The 21,561-nt window shown below is 22.8% G+C and overlaps 1 protein-coding gene across 1 annotated transcript; it reads left to right on the top strand.

The window, feature by feature from the left end:
• The first annotated feature begins 594 nt into the window (after nt 1-594).
• On the top strand, nt 595-19,651 carry LOC122718648 (nose resistant to fluoxetine protein 6-like). The gene is made up of 11 exons (XM_043943865.1): nt 595-1,326; nt 10,581-10,792; nt 12,415-12,626; nt 13,446-13,537; nt 14,042-14,235; nt 14,369-14,704; nt 15,102-15,301; nt 16,332-16,464; nt 16,691-16,880; nt 18,154-18,296; nt 18,590-19,651. The coding sequence occupies exons 1-11, from the start codon at nt 1,068-1,070 to the stop codon at nt 19,082-19,084; spliced, it is 2,466 nt and encodes an 821-aa protein (XP_043799800.1). The 5' UTR covers nt 595-1,067; the 3' UTR covers nt 19,085-19,651.
• Nucleotides 19,652-21,561: the final 1,910 nt, after the last annotated feature.

The following is a 21,561-nucleotide window of genomic DNA, read 5'->3' as shown; positions in this document are numbered from 1 at the left end:
AATCAATTTTACTGAACTGTACATTATTAATTTTTAAATTTCTATAATTAAATATTATATTTACAATTTTGATAATTAAATGTATAATACATATAAATACACAAAAACAATCAGAAATTAATCTTAATGAAATCTTATAGTTCTAAGAAATAATTGTTTCTATTATTTTTTTTTAGATATATTATAAAACAGAAAATAAAAAAATTAATCAAAACAATACATATTTATTATTTTTTATTTACATCAAAATATATTAATTGCTAAATGTTTTATGTATTGCTTTATGTATTGCTTTGCAAACAATTCCAAATCTCTGAATAATAATTAATTGAATCAAAGTAAAATAGAGACAAAACAAATATATTTTAAATATTTGACTGTCCGATATTTCTTTGCTCTTCTTTATTATAATATAAACACTTTCAACCGTTTCTAATTTAAAGGACTTTTTGCAATAACAATTATTATAAATTAATATACATGTAAAATATATTTTATTATTAATATTTTGTAAAAATGGATTAGGAATATTCACATTATTGTTAAATAATTAAACTGAATAACAAACAATTGAAACATATAATAAATAAAAGTTGGTTCATGCAGGAAGAAAATCTTGTCCATCTAAGGATTTATAATCGAAGATATCTTTCTATATAATTTTCCTTCATTCGATCCTTTCAATCGATTCGTTCTTATGGATATATATCATCAATTTAACGCGCTCCTATTATTTTTTTGCATTTTTTTTCTCATTCTTATCTATTTCATTGTATGCTCCTTGAAAAAGAAATACTATATTACTCGCACGCGTAATCCTTTGGTCGCATCGATAAGAGGTATACCCATCGTCAAGTCGAATGCTCTTATCCCCCTCATCATGCCTGCGGTTCGAGCAATATATAAATGCACCAGCGATTGACAGAACGTACAGTTCACGTTTTGACGTCTCTTACGCTTTTACGCGTGCATACTTAGGGCCACTACTAGTGTACACGTGACTACATACACCACGTGCTTTAGTCGTAAAGACACATATGTCAAATCACAGTAAATAATTCGACACTATGGAATCTTGTGATATTTTATTTTATAGATTTTCAATTTTTAATCGTAAATCTGATTATTTCGTTTCGTTTGGTTTTCTATTTCTTTTATTAATATCGGTTGGTTTCGTTGAATTAACTGTTGATAAACCTGAAAGAATATTACTGGATTTTTTGTCAAAACCTTTTGCACCCCTTGATGGAGCGTCAGAAGAGTGCCTCAAAGACAGCTCTGTTTACTTGAAAGAACTTAATCGTTATACGCCATGGGCACTGCAAAGTGAGTACAATTTATTAAATAGTTTTTGATTCATTACAAATTTTATTTTTTACTTTGAAACTTACTTTTATTTTATTTTTTATTAATATTAAAATATTAATAATCAAAAGTATTAAAGTTGTAAATATGAAATATTAAGTTTAATAATTTTAAAAATTTTTTTAATAATAGCAAAAATATTTTTTTTTTTCTTGGAATTTTTTTTTTATTTATATGCTATAAAATTTGAGATATAAATATAGTTGTAATAAGTTTTTCTTCCTTCAAATTTTTATTTCTCTGTATTTTTTTCGTTTTTTTTTTATTTTTTATTTTTTTATCAAGTTAATTCAAAATTGAAGTTAACAAAAAGTATTATATCCACTGCACATTACAATTATGATTTCAATTCAATTGCAAAATTATAAATTTTATCCATGAAAAATATAATAAGCATGAAACAAATGTGTAATTTAAGAGTTAAATATAATGCGGCGGTTGTAGATGACTAAACAGAGAAAGTAGAAAAGTGACTTAAAGAAATGGGTTTTAGATTTTTCGGCTATCACAGATCTTAATCTTTCAAACGAACGACCAATCACCGCTGTAATAGAGATCTCTGGTTTATTTGCTATAAAAAGAAACTAATATCAATTTCTCAATCAACACTTCAGATCACCAACAAGGTAACGATTACCTAAAAGAATATATAGTTAGTAGAAGAGATATAATGAAGATTATAGTCAATAGAAGAAATATAATGAAATCGTAAAATCAATCAAAAGTTAAATATTCTGCAGCTTCTACTTCAACACTTGCATGTATGCAGAAGGCATCTTAAATCAGTATCCTTTTTGTTTAAAGGAACTAAATTTAATTCGATAATTTTATCATTATCAGTATTATTATTGATATATAATAATAATCATTAATATAATAATAATCATACAGAGCTTTGTAACAATTTAAATTAAAACAGTTACTGAATTTTTACATTGAAACTACATTGTATCCTTACTTTTATTTTATTTGAATTAAATTTTTTCAATATAATATAAATATAAATTCTGAAAAATTTAGGATTATTTATTATTATTACTACTTCTTTATTTAATAGATTTATAAGCCAGTTAAGAAACTTCTTTAATAAATTTTAATAATTTATTAATTATTTTAATAATTTTAATAATTAAGATTTAATAAAGATTTTTGAAAATGAAATTTTGTTTTTACTCAAATGGACGTGAATATTATGAAAGATTAATCAAAAAGAAGAATTAGTAGTCATCATTATTGTGAAATAATATGGAAGTTTTTAATGTAAGATTTCTAATTTGTTCAAAAGGAATAATAAGATTTTAATAAACTGATAGTACATAATGATAATATCTCAGTTTTCTAATTTTCATAGTTTTTTAAGTTTTCGATAAACATAAAATAATAATATTATAAATAAATATATGTTTTTAATAAAATTTTAATTCAGAAAATATATTTAAAATATTATTATTCTCGCTATAATTCTTTTTATATATATAAGTATTTATTCAATAGAATTCACTTTTATTAGAGTCACCATTTATTCCTTTATCGCATGTTTTATTTCTTCAAGTTTGAAGATCTATATTCTTATATTAATAAATTCTTCCCCAAAAATATTTTGGTAGAACTTACATATTATATTACACATTTTATATAATGAAAAAATTTTATATTTTAAATGATATATATATTTAAAATGATAGAAAAGAACTTTCTTGACTTTTTGACTTGATTGACTTTTTTGATCGTATCAATAAATATTACAGATCTTTGTTTTAGAGAAATATTTCCAATATATCTTCAAAAATATTCTAATGTCAATCAAATCGCAATTTTCTTTTGCAAAAAGATTAAAATTATTTCAAAATAATTTTTTGTATATGCAAATAACAATATGCAAATTAATATTAAAGAATTTATTACATATATGAAATGCTTTATATATCTTATAATATTATAATATTAGTATATTTATTAATATATAATATATAATATATATATATATTATATATAGTAATATACATAATATTATCTATTATGTATTTGAGTATTATTTCTTTTTTAATTTATTTCAAAATATTTATCTATTTAGATAAATATTCAGTTATAGTTATAAATGTATATATATAAAATGATAATGATTTTACTTTCTATTTCTTCAATTTTAGAAAAGCTTCCTTGATAATAAATTTAAGACTTTAAATTATTTCACTATTTTCACGATGTTTTTTAACTCAATTCGGATAAATTCAAATTTAAAACTTTTTTTATTTGATCATCGCATATTGGTGCAATTGATAAAATAAAATAAATTGTTAACAAAAAATAACAAATTGTCGCATTTTAATCAATTAATTTAATTAACATATATACTCATATATATATATATACATATAGACATCCTGTAGGATAAAATATATATAAAATATAAATTACATAGAGATAATGAATTAGACTCTTTCTTCATTTTTACAAGCAAATGATTCTAACGCCAAGACTAGTTAACGCACTATTTTTTAATTCTATATAATATGTATAAATTTACGTATATACATATATACATATTTAAGTTAAAAATAAAATACTTTTTTCTTATTTATTTTAGAGATCGTAATCTATTATTTTAATAGATCAGTTTTATTAAATACAATTAGTCGATTTATTTTCCATTTTTGAATTTTTGATTTCGTTTGCTTTTGTTTTTATTTTTATTAAATTAATCTAAGTAAACACTTATTTGTTTATTTAATTATTTATAGAAATTTATATATTTCAATCATTTCTTCTGATGTATTTTTCTCTAAGAATTTTTTATTTGCTTAATTATCATATCAAATATGTCATGATGAATATCAAATCGAAATTGATTTTTTGTTTACCTCTCTTGCATATTTTTTTTTTTTATTTAAAGTAACGAGTTGTAATTTCCCGCTAGTAGCGCATCGATAAGATAACCTCAATATATTATCTCTGTCACAAATTAATATTATAAATTTGCGTTGTATTTTGAATATAAGATAGAAATTATTGAATGTATTCAGGTGTGAAAATTAAACTAAATTTGAATTAAATTTAAAACGTAATTTGTAAACTTATCTAAATTGTTATAAAAAATCTATTAATAATATTAAAATTAATAGTACTTATATAAATGTATATTCGGAAGGCAACATTTTTAATTTTTCATCCATAAACTCTTGAATGTTATAAACAAAAATTGAGTTTTCGAAGAAGTCAGTTTTTACAACAAATAAATGAAAGAATATATGGAAAGATAAACAAAAGGATAAAAGTTTGAATTTGTTGCTAAAGCATTCTTATCAAATTTGTATTTTAAATGCTTATCTTGTAATTTTGTAATACGGTTCAAATGAAAAACAAAAAATAGCATGCACTAGATCAAATATAAATCAAATTCATTATAATTTATTTATAGATCCATATAATTAAATATTTATCTAAGATATAAGAAATATTGATATTTTTTATGTTATAAACAATTAAAAAAAAGAAATAAGATATAAACAGACTTAATAAACATTGTCTATACAAATATACAATAGAACAAAGAAAATATTCATTTCGTCTTTTTTCTAGGAGCAAAAATTACATTCATTATTTATTTTTCAACATATATTCAACAAATAATAAAAGAAATAATATTTTTAAATTTTACTATACTATACTATAGAGATGTTATATAGAAATTGTTTGTATTACTATACAACATTACAAATATTGAAAACTAATCTGATAATTTCTGATTATATCATATTATATTATTTTAATTTTTAGAAAATTTATGTATTTAAAATATTTAAAAATGATGTTTACAAATTTGTACTTACATGCCTCTAGCTACAACGGTTTTTTTTTATATTATTACCTAAATTGGTAATGCTACAGAAACTGCCATGAGTGGTAACTAGTAGCGTTGCTTCTATGTGCAGTTGTGCACTTGTCAGTGAAGGTAGATAGAATTTCCGTTATTTCTGAATGTGATACGAATGGTATAACATAAAATATGATAAAAAAAATTTTTCAAAGAATTTAAACTAGGGAACATACGAAATTTAATAAAGAAAACAAATCATCTCATTACAAACACAAATTAAGCATGATTTTGAAAAACTTGTTAAGTAATTATAGTTAAATTGGATAATATATAAAATAAAATCTGTTCATTTCTTTAATTGAAAATATAGGAATGCATAAAATGAAAATGAAAAATAATTATTACAATTTTTTAAATCTAGAGAAATCGTTCAAATCATTATAAATATTCTATATATAGTTTTCAGACATTTCTCTTGATCATAAAATTGAATAATTGAATTAAAATATTCCAGTTCTCAGGAAATCTATCCATGTATATCATACGTGCATATATATATATATATATATATGAGTCATGATATAGCAAAGTAAAATCAGGATTAGGAAAAAAAATTCAAAAAACTTTTGAATAATAGAACGAGACAATTGATCTAAAACTTAGATTAATATACAAAAAAATAAATTAAATGCATGTGTAATATTTAAATGACGAGATAAAATTTTTTTTTCTATAATCTGAATAAAATTTTTAAAATGTTCACATAGTTTTCGGGTAAGCCATTATCTGTTTGATAGATTGTTCAATTGATTTAGCACAGGCCAGTGAACTGCAGAAGGACCTTCGAAATAGAAAGGATAGAAATCATCGCAGAAAATATCACTGAATTTGATTCCTTCTGCTATAATTAATATTTAATTATTTATTCATTCTTTATATTGAATAACTTCAGAACAAAATCGGAAAATTGGATCAAGATGATCTCTTTACTCTCTTCCTTTTTTTTTTTTCTTTTTGAATGAATTCGTAAAATGATCTCATGGAGAAATCAAAATGGAACAGGTTATTTACCTCGAGTGAAAATTTTTAAATTGAATTTTTATAAGAATTATATTTAGATAAATAGATAGATCTGTGATATATATCATTCTCTTCTAAAATTAAAAAATAAATAATTCTTATTAACATTTCCAAAAAAAATAATTGACAAATCGGATGAAAGGAATTTTTACTGATGATTAATATCGTTTCAACAAAAAATTTAAGCAATTTTAAAAATTTAACCAAATTTTTAAAATTGAATAATCATAATATTAAATAAAATATGTCCAAATCTGTTCTGATTTATAAAAAATTGTCAAACTTCGTATAATTTCCATCAATGAAAGTTTCTACAATAATTTTCATTACAATTAATTAATATTGTTTGACTTTAAATTGACTTTGAATAGATACGAAAGAGATATATTAAATTGCTACATTATTGAATCTCATAATTTAATGAAAAAATTTTGGTTAATTGTCGAGTTGATAACATTTAATTATTTATTCCAGTCAGAACTTTTGCAAGATTAGGGTCAATGTTAATATGTATCATATTTTCTATTTACTATCACTATCAAGCATTTCTTTCTGAAAGAACACTTATTAATATAAATTAAAACCGTCGGTAACATCAATGATCTTACAATGTAGAAAGAAGATAGAAACCGATCCTGCAATAATAATAACAATATCATTAATAATAATTATTAGTTATTATTAGTTATCATACATATATTTCTTCCTATAATGTTTCGACACATTCCTGTTTTTTCGATAAGAACTGTAAGGGTTAAGTTGCAACATCATACAGTATCTTCCTGCATTTTTCTATTTTACGACCTTCTATTTATCTTTATTATGTTTCGACAAGTTATTATTTTAATCGCTTTACGGAACAGATATATCTTGATATAAAAATATCTCTTTTCCTCTTTAAGACGTCAAATACGCATATGTTAACCTTTGATTAAATTTGCAGAAATGGTAAATAGTTACTAGTGACGTCATCTGACGAAATGTTAATGAACTACCAAGGATTTGTAGAAGGAAATATAAAGAGGGGAAAAAAAAAAGGTAATTGAATGAGGAAAAAGTTTCACCATCGGTGAATTGAACTGTGCGTCATGAGACAAGTATAAACTGGGTCACTAAAGAATAACGTCTGTGCCGATGACCGTCCTTGTATATCAGAACCGATCTTTTTGCTCACTAACGATCGATCGATCTTTCCTCTTTCTGACTTTTCTTATATCAATTAGAAAACATTATTTTACAAAACATTAATGTTATTACAACCAAATAATCTTTGTTATGATATGTTATCTGCTGATCATGATGTCCATTAATAATATAAGTAATTATTTAAAAAGAGATCAATTCGTATTTTGATGACCTTTAGATACATATCATGTTATTAAATCATTATGATTTATACAATAACCTTCCATTGATTTTAATTTATTTAGAATTAAATTGTTTTGCCATATTTTATTGATTATTGTTATCCAAATATATTTGGATAATTTGCTGTATCAGTATTATTTAGTATATATAAGTTCAGTATATAATTTATCAAAGTTGTCTCGAGTAATCTTATTATTCTTATTTATTCGTGGTACTATCATTATTTCGACAATTCTAATATCTATTGTTTGATATAAAATAAATAATTTATATCAAAAAAATATATATACTTTTATCAATTGTTACCATTTTGGCTAAAGATATTGCATATACACATAATCTTTTTAAAAACAAAATCAAAGAATTTCTCCTTAAATTTATATCGTTGTTAAATTTCTGTCATATTATCTATTGAAAAAATATTTTTTTTTTACAAAGAAAAGAAAAACATACATGCAGTAATTTCGATATGCGTAATATGTACGATATATAGTGTATAGCAATGGAAAGTATAATCATAAAATTGCAAGAATTTATGTGTTAATCACACTTCGTATATATTGCAAAATAGAAAATTTTTCTCAAGATTCTCTCGAAAAAAAATATTTCTTGGCGCGATACTTAGAATGCAACTAGTTGTCATCGATGTACATAGATACCGGTGAGGAAGCAAACGAACTCATGACCTTAGAACGCTTCATTCATTGCAAGTGCGCATTTAAGCAGATTGATTCTCAAGATGTTGTTAACCTTTGTCGTTTCTAAGAAAAATATAATTATTTTTTTTTTTTCTTTATCGGAATTTCAAATGAAAATGTAGTACTGTTTACTAGTCATATAATTTATAGTAATTAAATGAATTCTTGAAAATATTTTTAATATATATATATTATCTAACCTATATATACCTTATATATATATATATATATATAAATGCGTTTTTGCACCATGTTCTTTAGATTAAAAATATATTTCATATTTATATATTATACTTTTAATTTTTTTAATTTAAATTTTTTTATAAATTCTATATTTTTTTTATGATTTAATTTTTCCAAATATTATCTAATACTCATTATATTTTTTTGGAATATAGTTTTGATTCGAAGTTCAAAGTTTTTTTTTATATATTTCATTCATATTATATATATATAATAATTTTATTCTATTATATTACGAATTTCTTGTTCAAAATTATTTTTTGAAAGGAGAAGAAAAAGTATTAACAAATAATTACAATAATTCCTCGTGGTTTGTGGCTGAAGGTTACCGATAGTATACGTTGAGTGAACGATCTCAAGGTTCTGCGAAAGGTAAAAGACACCCGATCAGACGTTTCTGCGAAGATGACGTATTTTCTGTTAAAATGGCGTGTAATTATCATTATGGAAAATTTTCATCGAAGAATAGTTTAGAATAGTCATAGCACATAATTAGTTTTATATCTTATTTGCAAGAAGTTTAACGTAATGAAATTCTAACTAGAGAACAATAGAAAAAAATATTATTATAAAAAAAAGTGTCACTAATAAAAATATATATATATATATATATATATATGATAAAAATAGTGATTTTTTTTATTAAACCATAAGAAGACATATTTATATAGTATTGAATTACTTTGCATTCTTTTTTCAAATATGACGCAATTCAAATCATACGATTATATTTGTCAATTAAATATCTCTTATTGATTTATTGTAATGAACACAGATAGAAGCATATACATTTTCTGAAGTGAGTTTTGCGATTTCTACTTTGCGCAATGCTTACGAGTTTCGATTACCAGTTTATGTAACACGGCGTGTTTACACGTTACAATCGCGCGTTGTGTATATCGATGCGCTTCGTTCAATCAACTTTAAATAGATGAAATTGTATAATCGTATAACTAGGCAGGGTTGTTTGCGAGTAGTCAGTGTGTTCTCGCTATCGAACATGAATGAAAAATCCGCTCCATTGCGCAGATCACTTTTTCTTGTTTTTTAATCCCTTATCAGACGACCAATTTCGCAATTCATGCATTACCCGCGTTATTTCCGTATACTTCCTGTCTGATTGACTATTGCGTGCGCACTTTCGTATTAAAAGAGCATTGACATTTAACCGCGAAGATTAAGATATTCTATGATTTAATAGATCTTGAATATATAACTAAATTATTTATTTTAAGATGAAAAATTGAAAACATCATATTATATTATAAATTTACCAAAGATTTGCTACAAGCTTTATTAAATTAGTCGAAAAAAATTGACAATTAATATTTTAAGTAAATAGGATTATGGAATGCATCCCTTGATATTTAATTCTCTGAATTTCAAAATAATTTTACGATTAAACATTTCAATAATATTTTTTTTTTTTTTCGAAAATTGTTATCTCGAATTTAATATATGTACATACTTAATATTATACTTGTAAATGTATTAATTTCTCCTTTTCTATTATTTCAATTTATTCTATTTATATTTAGTTTTATAAATATTATTTCATATTTTTTTTATTTTTAAATGTAAGTTCAACACATTCTTTTTTTTTTAATATGTATTTTTTTTTCCATTAAATCTGCATATTTCTTGCATTTCTATATCATGCAACAATTTTCTTCTTATTAACTAATTGTTAATTTGTCTTTTTCGAATACCGTTTAAATTACGTATTGCTTATCATCTTAAAAAAAGATGTGATTTTATTCAATATGCCCTTATTTCTAATTACATTTCTAAGTGAAGCTATATCGTGTAAGTATACATTTTGCATCTTATTTTCAATTTTCATGCATTCATTTAAATTTGTCATTCTCTCAATAATTTATTGTTAAACAAGTGTGCGTACAAATTTCATTTTTTTTTATAAAATGAACTTTGTATAAAGTTAAATTGAAGAAGGAAGAAAAAAAAAACAAGAAAGTATCACACAGAAAAACATTTCTTCTCATTTCTAGTGTATGACGCCTCAGTGAAAATTCCACCAGGCGTAATTACTGGCAATTATCAGCAACTAGGTAATTATGATGAATGTTTACAAGTGAAAAATGAACACGGATTCACCGGGAAGGCTTGCAGCGCCACGGTAAATTTTGAAATCGCCAAGGACAATGGTAAACCACGCCAACTCGATATAGGTGATCTACTTCTGAATATAGCCATTGCCTCGGTAAGTAAATACAAATATTTATTTAATAATTTTCATCTTCTTTTTTATTCATTTCTTCGATCAATTATCTGATCACTTTTGATTACTTGAATGTAATAATTTGATTAATTAAAAACATTTTATTTGTCGATTTTTATTAAAAATTATTTTATTGCTAATTTAAAAAAATTGTCGAATTTCAATTAAAACAATCAAAATTTATTGCATACATATAATCCTATAAATTTCCAACCAACTTCTGACCAAGATTTTGCAATTACGTCACATTTCTTAAATTACCAAGAATGTTGTGCAACTCACGGTAACACGAAACGTATCATATCAAGACTCTTCTTTTCGTGAAATTTATTTCTATAAAAAAGAAGTATATCGATGTGATTTATTTCGTATTTCATCTGTTAACAATATATATTTAATTAATAATATCTTGAAAGAATAAAAAAAGAAGAATATTTTCCTAATTTTTTTAAAATGTTATTACGTAATAATATGTTTGAACTAAGATTCATTTGACAGTTTGTCGTTTTATCGTTATTTGATATAGAATATCATCATGTATTACATCAAGATCGATATTTAATTAGAAGTTTTTACGATAATTAATTACAGAATATCACAAAAATAACATAATTTTAATTTTCGATACTTATTGAATGTTTACAAAATGTTTCATTAAAAGATGATTATTTGAAAACGTTGAATAATTTATCTTATGAATAATCATTTTTCACTTTAAATTTACATGATGAATAATTAGGATTCAGGAGTTGGCATTTGGGTTTGATTGCATCATCAATCTTAATGCTTTCAGTGCTCTCAGCAATTATATATCTATATATATTTCTTTCTGTTAAATTGTAAAATTTAGTAAATGCTAAATTCCGAGAATCTTTGACAGTTTCTTTCTTTATTTCGTTTGTTTCATTTCGTTTTATTTTATTCGAAGTAAGAGAAAAAAAAATTTATATATTATATATATTATAAAACTACTTACAAATATTCGCGTTTCCTTATTGTATTTTAAATTTTTAAAAACATATGCATGCCTCGAAAATTAAAGAAATTGAGAATTTAAGAAGAAAACTTGAGAAATTAGTGGAAAAAATTCTGTAGCAGGCACAATTAGAGTCTTAAATACGACAACAAGATTGCAGGACAAAAATAGTACACTTCTACCATTAAAAGTAACTTGATTTCTTTCTGGCGAATTTTTATAAAAGAATACAAATGAAAATACGTTATATTATCCCCACTATTGTTACAATAGGCAGAAATATGTCACGTGATCAGGCTTTCGCCAAAACCAAGCATAGCATCATATCACGTGACTAATGTAGCAGTAACAATAGGAATAATATAGAAGTCATGTTCTTTTGCAAAAATTCATCAGAAAAATTCATCAGAAAAGAATTGGATTTTTTGGATTTTTAGTGATAGAAGAAGTAGCATATCCGTTCAAAAATTCTGTGGGTACATCTAATATTACATATCAACATTTTTCAGGATGCTTGCAAACTTTATCAACTTATCCCAAATTTTGGGTATCTATCCACTTCTATCCTTCATGAAAATTAATCTTTAAGCAAAACTTTAAGCAAAAAGCATTTTTCTTCTTGTTTTAGGGACACACGAGCTGGAAATCGGGCCGTTCTACGAACTACGAATGGATGTGGTGTGTTCCGTCAAGTTGCAATCAAACAGATATCCAGGAGGCGCTCGAACTCAGCCTCGACCCTCTGAAGGTAGAGGACCGCGTGGACATGGTGATAAATGTTTCGTGTCGGACCGCAGAGACAGATCGAGCTGTGTTCGATATAAGTGACTGGGTTTACATGTATGTAGATTTGTGCACATATCGTATTCTAATACAAGCGGTTTTTGGAGTAACGGGAAACCGATGGCATCATTGTTTGCTCGGTGCTTCGAGGGCAAGGTTGAACGTGCATATCGCATGGCAAACTTGTCAATCGAAATTTTATCTAGTTTTTATATTATTATTTTTATTAATGTTATTTTATTTTTTTTATATTACTTTTACTTTTTTTAATATTACTTTTGTTGTATCGATTAATAATATTCTTCTCAAAAATAATGTTAAAATAAAATGAAATGGAATTAGAAAATAATACCAGATTTTCATATTTTATTTTGATCTTCGGAAACACATGTTTTAAAAATTATTAAAGAAAACAATTTTGAATAATTCGAATCGTTCTAAGAATCCATAAGAATATCATATCAAATTGGAAATTTATTGTTAATTAAAAACTCAAAATTCTACTAGCGAATATAATTTTTTCTATCAATAATTAAATAAGTGCAAATTTTGAATTATAACACTTTTTTAATGATATGTATTCATAATGATTTTTCAAATTTTTTTTTTTTTTAATAGATAGTATTATTAACAAGAAGAAAGAGAATGTTTAATTATAAAGATAAATAATAATAATAAATAATAAATATTTCCTTATATAAAATAAATTTTTTTTATTATATAAAATAATATTTTATATAAATACAACATTTGTAAAAATATATACAAATTATAATATTGAGTTAATATAATTTTTATTAAAATTAAATTAATTCTTAAAAATAATTTTTCATCTATATATCCGCAACCGTGGTTATGGATTGAATTAAATTTCAGATCGATCCTGGTGATATTCGTAATAGTCGTAATTGCCAGCACGAGTTACGACATGGCTAAACAAGGCCATCTGAGTACGTTGAACCAAAAAGGTGAGATGTACATTTTATTATATAAGTAAAAATTAATTGATCGATAATTGATAAAATCCATCGATCAATCATTTTATCTTGTTTTCATTGCAATTACGGAGGAAAGAACTCAGGAAAAGATTAAATCGCAAGATTACATCGAATATGACCGATAAATATTCTTAGTCACGCGATAATAATCAGTGTTAAGGACACTTTGTTCGTCTTGCATAAAACATTCATATCAATCTTATACAGTTTTCCATGTATTAATTTTAATATGTGTTTAAAAATTTATTATAATTTTTTATAAAAAGTTTAATATTTTTTAAGATATTTTTATAGAAAATTTTTTATAAATTCTTTATTTTTTAATTTTTTTATAGTTTTTTTATATTAAAAATTTAAAAAATCAAAATAAACTTTCACTTTGTTATTATTTAATGAATTTTCAATTATTAATACTATTATTATGAATTTATAATTATTATAATTAACAACAAATGAATTATTATATCTATCCAGATAAGAAACATATCCTTTTGACTTCATTCTCTGTTTATACGAATGGAAAAAACTTGTTAAAAACGAACAGGCATTATAATTCGATCAATTGCCTTGATGGACTACGTTATATCAGTATTTGTTGGATTATTTATGGTCATACTTATTACACAGAAGTGGTCGGGGTTAAAATGAACTTAAACGAGATTTTACAGGTAACAATATCAAAAATTTCAGTTGCTTTTTTTTTTTTTTAGTAATTTTGCATATATAAAATATACAGTAGTATTTTTTATTAAGTATAAAATATAATATGATATTTTTAATTTTTTTTTAATACTTTTCAAGATGCATAAAAATTGGGCTAGTATACTAGTACTCAATGCAAACCTCATTACCGATACATTCTTTCTCATAAGCGGTGTTCTAATAGCGTATACAATTTTAATAAAAAAGGAGAAAAGTCCAAGAGAATATTTCAATGTGATCGGTCTTTATCTTCATCGTTATTTAAGATTAACTCCTGCTTACGCTATGATGATTGGATTTTATGCCACTTTATTTTACAAAGTTAGCTCAGGCCCCCATTGGGATCAATGGATAGGTGCCAATAGAGATTATTGTCGAGAAAACTGGTGGACAAACTTACTTTATTTGAACAATTATATCCATCTACCTAGAATCGTAAGTAGGATATAATGATTCAATTATTTTGTGTGCATTGTGCATTATTTGATTAATTTCTATCTGTTATCTATCATTATTTCCTATATTGCATGACTTCGAAAAGAAGTAATGCAGTTGTGCATTTATATTTTTTATTTCTATATTTTGTTTAAAAAATAAAAAATATACATATAATTAATCAACAAAAATTTAATAAACATTCTTATTAAAATTCAAATATTTTAAATTCATTTTCTAGCGCTTTTTATTCTTAAGTTACATATAATAAAAAGAAAAAGAAAAAAGAGAGAAAAAAATTAATATGCTGTATACGACAAATTTGAAAATCTTTAAATGCCCTAAAATTAAAATTAAACCTATTCAATAATTGTTTATTTCTTACTTTTGTTTTTAGTGCATGTCTCAATCTTGGTATTTGGCAACCGAAATGCAACTCGTCTGGCTATCGCCGATTTTCTTATACCCTATGCTCAAGTTCACGCGAGAAATTTTCTTCTGGCTCGTTTTCCTGCTAGGTCTAATTACCTCCATTCTAATACCATTCCTAATAACATTCAATCTCAGGCTCAATGGAACTATGCTCTATTATAAGGAGTGAGTGCAGAAATTTACCTCTTTCACTTTCTTGGTGTTTTCTACAGGATATTGGCAAACAGATGTGCTAAATAATAGTTAATAGTAAATAATATTTATTAAAGTAAAAAAATAATATGAGTAAATATATATTTATATTTTTTGATCTATTCATTATATATAAAATCATACAAGTTTAATTTATAAATAATAAATGTTTATATAAATAATAAAATATTCAATTTTTGAATAAAAATTATGCACAAATATAATTTCTCTTTCATCATCGACAAATTAATCGTAGATCAATTAAAAATAACATAAATTTATTTTTTAAAAATGTTTATAAATGATTAATTTTGATTTCTATAATTGAAAAAATAACGAATTATAATCGTCGAAATATCAATCGATAAATGCATATATAATTAGCTAATTATTGCACTTATAATATTATTCAATATTATATTATTTATTTATATTATATTTATTATTTATTATTATTTATTTATTATTATTTATTATATTATACTTATTATTTATTTTATTAATTTTAAGCACTATATATTTTTAATATTTAGCACAACTTTTTTTGAGTATCCTGTATTTCTTTTTTTCTTTTCATTTTATTATCATGTCTTGTGTTGGAATGTCTGATTTATTTGGCATATAACTACTCACTCTTCATTTTAAGATATTTTGCTTCGACTTTTCTTTATTCTTTTGTTAGAAATTAGATTTCGAATATTCAATTTAAAATCAATATCTTTATATTATTAAAATTATTCAATATATATGAGGACATATTATGCAGATTTTTAGGCTAAACATTTTTTTTAGATAACTAAACAATTTAGATATTTACTTAAACAATTTAAACATAATTGCAATATTCATAAAATTTAAAGTATGTATACATACATACACATATGTGTATTAAAAAATTTTCAGCATTATTAGTTATAAATATTTTTAATTAAAATTTTATAAAAACTAGTTATCTATATTTTTATACTCTGTTCGTTAACATTTTTGTTTTTTTTGTTGTTAGTAACACTGATTTGGTCAACGTATATATGCAAATTTATACAAAGGTTTACAATAGATATGGATCTTATATTATTGGTATTGCTCTTGGTTATCTATTGTACAAAAACAAATCAAAAAATGTAAAAATTCATACCGTAAGTATATTTTTCATAATATAAATCAAAAATATAATTATGATACATATATATTATATATTATATTTTTGTAATATATAAAATTTTCCATAAAACTTCATTAAATATTCTAAGGACATGAAAACAAATTATAATATATGAAATATATTTATTGAACAGAAGCAAATATTTCGATATATTTTTTTATAATTCGATGTTCGATTAATAAAATCGATATTTTTTTCAGATATATGTAATTCTTGGTTGGCTAATAGCTATAGCTTCTGGTTTTTTCATATTCATGTGCCCTTTATGGATGTACTTCGATAATTATTCTTATAACGAACTAGAAGCGAGTTTTTATGCAGGTTTTCATAGACAAATTTTTGCACTTTCCATTTCTTGGCTTATTTTCTGTTGTGTCCATGGTTATGGAGGTAAGATTTAATCTCTATTATTTTTATTTATATATATAAATGGAATATATTATATATTTTGTTATATATTATTTTTTAATAAATTTTCCAAAATTCAATTCCAATATAAATATTACAGACGAATTATAAAATAAATATGAAATTTAAATTTCATACATGTTTTTAAAATATCGATCTCGAAAAAGTAAATTTTTTTACATCTTCTTTATTAGTGATTTTCTATTATTAATTTAAGAATTATATTTATGTTATCAATATCTCTATGTTTCGACACAGAATAAATTTATCATTATCAAAATATTTATATCTATAATAATTTCTATAATATTTATATTTATAATATAATTAAATTTATTTATATATGTATAATAGCAAATATTAATATTTGCAAATTCAATACAAATTTAGACAACAAAACATGGATAATTTAAGATTTTTTAAATTTTGAATCAATATCTTATATAAAGAAAACTTAAGATAAACTTATTTAAATATTGGAGTCATTTTTTGAGCTTACAAATTTTGTAAAACAATAAAAAAAAGTAGAATAATAGATATATAGTAAAAATTTGAAAATCAACGCCATCTTTAGAGTGCTACAAAAAAAATACAAATATAAATGATAGTAAATAATAGGATATGAATAGAGATAAAATAAGAATTGACTATCAGCGCCATTTCTTAAATATAAAAATATTTCAAAAGCAGAGAAAGATAGAATGTGAATTCAAGATCAGCGTCATCTCTTGAATATTTTGGGAAAGATGTTGCTTTATTATTCAAGAGATGGCGCTAATAATTAATTTTTATCTTATCTCTACTTTGTCCTACTATTTACTTTCTTTGATTATATTTGTGTTTCATTTGCAGCAATATAAAAAATTTAATTTTCCAATTTTTATCCTATTTCTGTCCTTATCCCACTGTTTTCTTTCCTTTTCTATATTTGATCTGCAAAATTTTTGCAAAAAATAATTGATATTTGATTACTTGCAAAAAAAAAATAATCCGATATTTGATTACTTTATTTTTTTTCTATTATCTCTATCTAATTGATGTTATAATAATGTACATATATTCTTTATGCTGATTATTTATATTATATATTATAATAGATTTTATTATAATTATATATAATATTATATATTATAATAAATTTTATTATAAAAGAATGCTTAAAAAATATTTAATTTAATATTAATAAAAAAATCTTAATAAATATTTAATAAAATAATAAATATGAAAGTTCTAACGATACTCTTTTTTATTTAAGGTTTCGTGAATCATTTTCTTTCTTGGAAGGGTTGGGTTCCTTTCAGTAAATTAACTTACAGCGCTTATCTGTGCCATTTCGTGTTTTTATTAGTAGAAGCTGGGTCAGTTCGTACTACTGGTATAATTTCGACTATGGCAATTGTAAGTAATCATAGATTTAAAAAATTTTAATTTTTGATATTAATTTTTAATAAATACAATTCAAATTAATTCTCGGAATGTAAATTCTAAATTTTGAATATATGATATTAATATAAATATCTATTTTTAAATAATCTAATAATTTAATTTAAGTTTTAATTCAAATCTAATTTTTAATTAAAAATTAATTTTTAATTTAAATTAAATTTGAAATTAATCTTAAATTTATACTTTATAAATTATTATTAATTATAAATATAATTAACTAATTAATTATTTATCAAAACATTTAGCTTCGCAGTTTCTTCAGCAATCTCTGTCTTACAATGCTTCTTTCTGCACTTTGGACATTGTGTTTCGAAATGCCATTTATGACGTTAGATCGTGCCTTTTTGTCTCATAAGAATCAATCGAATCTATCTTCTAAACAAAATCAAGAAAAAATATTTGGTTCTACCGATTCCAGCAAAGAAATCTATCGTTCTACGGAAGATTCTTCATCTACAATGATACAAGATTCTGAAAATTTTAATCAGAAATCTGAAATAGGGAGCATATACGATCAGAATTTAAAGGATGACGATAAGGATGACAAGTGTCCGTTTATTTTTGTGATCGGATCTGAAGATAAAAATTCGTGGTCACAAATGAGAAATGTCCATCAAAATAATGGCTATAGCGAAGACTCAGATAAAACTCAATTGAATTCTGGAATGGAGACTAGAATAGATCATAGTTATGAATCATCCGTAAATCAGAATTTGATTAGGAAAAAAGAATTCAAATAATGAACCAGATGAATATTAATAATAGTAACTAATCGATGATTCATTGATATTAAATCTGCTTGCTGGTCAAGCATCTATTTACACGTAATCGAAATAAAAATTATAAAGAAACAACAATAAAAAGAAGCGGGATAATATTTTATCCCAGAATTATTTGTTTGTTTACATAAAGATGTTTGTAAATAATGATCAATAGATATTACATTATATCTGAGAATATTTGTTTGATATTAGTGTTAATGATGAATATTTTTTTTATTTTCTTACTGTTCAAAAATGCTGGTTATTTGTGGATATGGCTGAGAATATGATATGATCAAGTAAACAGTGATTTTTTTACATGATGATGAATTAAGAAGAATGTCTTTTAATCTAATGAAATTTTAAGTAAATTCTTAAGAATTATTTAGTATAACATTTTAAATATATAGATTATTTAATGTTGAGATTTAATGTTGAGATTAAATAATCTATATATAACTGTTTGAGACCAAGTCAACTTCAACATTCTAGCTAAAAACATTCTAATATATTTAGTTTAATTTTATTACATAGTTTTTAATATATGTGTTAAATATATGTTATAACATATAAATAAATTTTATAAATTTATTACATACTAGCTAAAAAATATTTTTATTCAATTTCTAACATTTAAACTCAAGAAGGAAAAATCATAGAAAGAAAATTTTTTTGTAATATAACTGAAAAAATACAAATCCAAGTTACATATTGATTCTAGTCATTTATAAAAGTAGGATTTCTACATAAGTATGTATATGGTATATTATTTTGACTTAAATTATTTTTAAAATTGATTTTCGATTGAAAAAAAGCAAAATAAATAAAGTAAAATTCTATATTTTCGATTTGTTACTGTATCAAAAATCACTGTTTTTCAATTATATTATTAACTCGAGCCTATTCTATATTTATTATTCCAATTCAAAGCGTATTTGATAACTCGATGTTGATCCATCGGTGCAAAAATAATTTAAATGCGTAGAGATTAGTCAGGAAATGAAGGTACAAATCAGCTGTGAAAAATCATCGATATTAAACAATTAAAAAATAACTTTATATATATCAATTTATGATATATGATATATGATATATGATATATGAGAAGAAAGTAAAACCAGTAGAAATAGAAAACACTATAGTCTTTCATTTTAGTTTATAATTCAAATTATTAATAGCCAATTAAAAAATCGAAAATAATAATTGTTTAGATTTGGATTAATGTTAATTTAACTTAATAATTGGCTATTTAAATATAGATAATAATAGATAGATAATAATATAATAATAATAATTTCGTATACTAATGAACGACGGATTTTTTATCAATTCAAATCAATTATCGATTTTAAAAAATTCAATTAACCTCTTATTCAATATTTATAAATATTTTATTTAATCTAACTTTTATGTATCTATACTTATTTTCTTTTATTTTATGAATCAATTAAGTCAATAATATATAAAATACAGTATTATAAAGTAATTAATTATTAACTAATTAATGTTAAATCTTCTAACTATAGATTATATATAGAAGTCAATACCAGAGATTTAAAAATAAATAGAATTTTAAGAAATAAACTCATTAGATTGTTTCCTCTTTATGAGGATATTTCTTCTAGTACGCTTTATTTTCTTGTATATCAAACAAAACGAATTACTAATATTATTTACATTATTTATATAGCATCGATATTTTTTAGTAATGTTCTTATTACATTAATATTATTGTATATATTTAAATATTTTATAATGTATTCATAATTCATGTTAATAAAAAATTTTCTTTTTATTTTAATATATTTTGTTTCTTTTTTGAATAAAAAAAAATTATTTAATACATAATATAATATAGTTATTTTTTATTTTTTCTTTATAATACTCCATCAAAATTGATACTTCATAAAATTAAAGAAATATATAGAAATAAAAATCATATAAAGTTTTTGATAAAAAATTTAATTATAATTGATTAAACTATTATAATATTAGTGCAAAATTTATTATATGTAAATTTTAGTTATACGTAATGCAAATCTATAATTTTAAAATAAGAATAAAAGAAGTCAGGTTAATTTCTAGTTACTAGTATATTAGCCTCAGCTCGTGTCACTGTTTACTTAGGCTAATGTTTTTACTTCGACCGATCTTTTTTACACGGATACATATTTTTCTTTCTTGCACGCAATCCATAGAAGCAGCGAGTAAACCGAGAAGAGAAAGAACTGCTTGTTTTATCCGTGGAAGAAATCGATACGATCAAGAAATCCTTTTGAGAAAGTGATTTTCCTCAAATTCGATTTAATTGAAATTCTCTATTTCTTTTTATACAAAAATTATCATTCATGTTGTATAAAAAAAATAGAGAATTTTATTCAAATAATTTTTATAATATAATGTTATTAAAAAAAATTGTTAAAAAATATAAATTATAAATAATATATATATAAAAT

This window comes from Apis laboriosa, unplaced genomic scaffold, assembly GCF_014066325.1.
Source record: "Apis laboriosa isolate Shangri-la unplaced genomic scaffold, ASM1406632v1 scaffold68_cov148, whole genome shotgun sequence".
Lineage (NCBI taxonomy): Eukaryota > Metazoa > Arthropoda > Insecta > Hymenoptera > Apidae > Apis > Apis laboriosa.
The sequence above is the reverse complement of the archived record's forward strand: the minus strand, read 5'-3'. Positions and strand labels throughout refer to the sequence as shown.

Excerpts from the sequence above, each read along its gene's own strand:
- LOC122718648 (XM_043943865.1), top strand. The coding sequence starts at position 1,068 with ATGGAATCTTGTGATATTTTATTTTATAGATTTTCAATTTTTAATCGT. Across the intron at positions 14,236-14,368 it reads ACTTAAACGAGATTTTACAG|ATGCATAAAAATTGGGCTAG; the intron begins GTAACAATATCA and ends ATACTTTTCAAG. Across the intron at positions 16,881-18,153 it reads TTGTGTCCATGGTTATGGAG|GTTTCGTGAATCATTTTCTT; the intron begins GTAAGATTTAAT and ends TTTTTATTTAAG.